Source organism: Numida meleagris, unplaced genomic scaffold (assembly GCF_002078875.1).
Source record: "Numida meleagris isolate 19003 breed g44 Domestic line unplaced genomic scaffold, NumMel1.0 unplaced_Scaffold383, whole genome shotgun sequence".
Taxonomy (NCBI): Eukaryota; Metazoa; Chordata; class Aves; order Galliformes; family Numididae; genus Numida; species Numida meleagris.
Window position 1 is genome coordinate 17,116 of NW_018364606.1, and position 2,573 is coordinate 19,688.

General features: G+C 50.8%; 1 protein-coding gene across 1 annotated transcript in view; it reads right to left on the minus strand.

Annotated features, from left to right (window-relative positions):
- AKAP8 (A-kinase anchoring protein 8) overlaps positions 1-2,573 on the minus strand; it is a 20,140-nt gene that overhangs the window by 13,038 nt on the left and 4,529 nt on the right. The window contains exon 5 of the mRNA XM_021383380.1: positions 1,575-1,933. Within this exon, the coding sequence (XP_021239055.1) occupies positions 1,575-1,933 (359 nt within the window). The remainder of the gene's footprint in view (positions 1-1,574; positions 1,934-2,573) is intronic.

A 2,573-nucleotide genomic window follows, 5' to 3' on the forward strand; every position in this document is an offset into this window, starting at 1 on the left:
ACAGCGCGACGCGGGGGGGGTGCGGGGGGCTGAGCTGCAAGGTGAGTGTTCCTGGATGGAAGAAATGGAAGGGGATTCTAAATAGGGGTGTCTGCGTCCGACTGTAGCGTGTCTAGACTTGGTTGTGTCTCAATCTGAGTGCTCCTGGCCACAAAAATGGATGAGGATTCTAAATACGGGTGTTTGTGTCCGACTGTAGCACGTCCATACTTGGCTGTGTCACAATCGGAGTGTTCCTGGCTGGAAAAAATGGAAGAGGATTCTAAATACGGGTGTTTCTGTCCGACTGTAGCGTGCCTATACTTGGCTGTGCCTCAATCCGAGTGTTCCTGGCCACAAAATTGGAAGAGGATTCTAAATACGGGTGTTTGTGTCTGACTGTAGCTAGTCTATGCTTGGCTGTGCCACAATCTGAATCTTCCTGGCCACAAAAATGGAACATAATTCTAAATAATGGGTGTCTGCGACCGACTGTAGGGCGTGTACCTGGATGTGTCACAACCCGAGTGTTCCTGGACACAAAAATGGAAGAGGGTTCTAAATATGCGTGTCTGTGTCCGACCGTAACTTGTCTAGACTTGGCTGTGCCTCAATCTGAGTGCTCCTGGCCACAAAAATGGAAGAGGATTCTAAATACGGGTGTTTGTGTCTGACTGTAGCGTGCCTATACTTGGCTGTGCCTCAATCTGAGTGTTCCTGGACACAAAAATGGAAGAGGGTTCTAAACACAGGTGTCTGTGTCTGACTGTAGGGTGTGCATACCTGGCTGTGTCACAATCTGAGTATTCCTGGCCACAGAAATGGAAGAGGGTTCTAAATACGAGTGTCTGTGTCCGACTGTAGCGTGTCTAGACTTGGCTGTGTCACAATCTGAGTGATTCTGGCCAGAAAACTGGAAGATAATTCTAAATATGGGTGTTTGTGTCCGACTGTAGGGTGTGTGTACCTGGCTGTGTCACAATCCGAGTGTTCCCTGGCCACAAAAATGGACAAGGATTCTAAACACGGGTGTCTGCATCCGACTGTAGGGTCTCTACACCCGGCAACTGAGTGGTTTGGAATTGAAATGAAATGAGTAGAGCCATGAAGAAAAAGAGATGCAGATGAAAAGGGGCTGTGAGAAGCTCAGCTACGAGCGCAAGGAGCTCCCCAGCCCTGGGAACACGGGAAGGGCTCCAGCAGCAGAAGAGGAGCTCCAAAACCCATCAGGAAAAAGGCTCAAAAACAAACAGCAAAGAAGAGCAACACCAAAACCCAACCAGCAATTAAGCAGAGTTCTTATTTCATCGTTACGTTTCTCTGTCAGAAGGTGTGCAGACACTCACCCAGCTGAAAGCTAAGTAATTAACATCATTAATCGCTTAATGAACGCCGGATCCAGCGCAATTAGACTGGCTCAATCTGAAGTTATCACCGCTCCGGACCAAATTTCTTTCATTTTTACATCCCTCCACCTGATCTTAGAGATCTTTTCCAACCTTAATGATTCTTTACCTACAACGAGGCGTGCAGACGCCCAGCCAGCTCAACCCAACCCATTTACCCCAGCACCAACGCCGGATCCAGCGCCATCAGGACCGACTCCAGCTAAAATTAAAACCCCACCGGCCCAAAATCTGCTTCTTTTCACCATTAGCAACCCAAGTGGAACAGCACACGCACCTCTCCTGCTCCTCCACGCCCTCCCCGGCCCCGCCGCTGCCCTCCTTGGACAGCATGTCGAGGCGCTGGTTGATCTTGGCGATGATGGAGTCGGAGTTGTCGCTGGGAGCGGGCTCGCTGCTGTAGGAGGCGATGCCGACATCGCTGAGGGGCAGCTCGGGGGCTTTGGGGGTGTCCCAGGAGCTGGGGGTGGCGGCGGGGCCGTAGCTGTAGGTGGCGGCGGTGCCGGAGGCCGTGCTCGGGGCGCTGTAGTAGTCGTAACCTTCGTAGCCTGGAGGGAGGGGAACGGGGGTGAAGGCGGCATCGGGAAGGTGGTGGGGTCTGGGGGGTGGGTTTGGGTGTGAGAACCAGGGGGTGATGGAATGGTGGGGTTGGAAGGGTCCTTAAAGATCACGGAACCACAGGATGGATTGGGTTGGAAGGGTCCTTAAAGATCACGGAACCACAGGATGGATTGAGTTGGATGGGTTCTTAAAGGTCATGGAATCACGGAATGGTGGGGTTGGAAGGGTCCTTAAAGATCACGGAACAACAGTCTGGATTGGGTTGGAAGGGTCTTTAAAGATCACGGAACCACAGGATGGATTGGGTTGGATGGGTTCTTAAAGATCATGGAATCATGGAATGGTTGGGTTGGAAGGGTCCTTAAAGATCGTGGAACCACAGGATGGATTGGGTTGGATGAGTTCTTGAAGATCATGGAATCATGGAATGGTGGGGTTGGAAGGGTCCTTAAAGATGACAGAACCATGGAAGGGGTTGGATTAGAAAGGTCCTTAAAGATCACGGAACCACAGAACCATGTAATTGTTGGGCTAGAAGGATACCTGAAGATCAAAGAACAATTGATAGAAAGACTAGGTTGGAAGGGTCTTTAAAGGTCATACAACCATGGAATTCTAGAGTTGGTT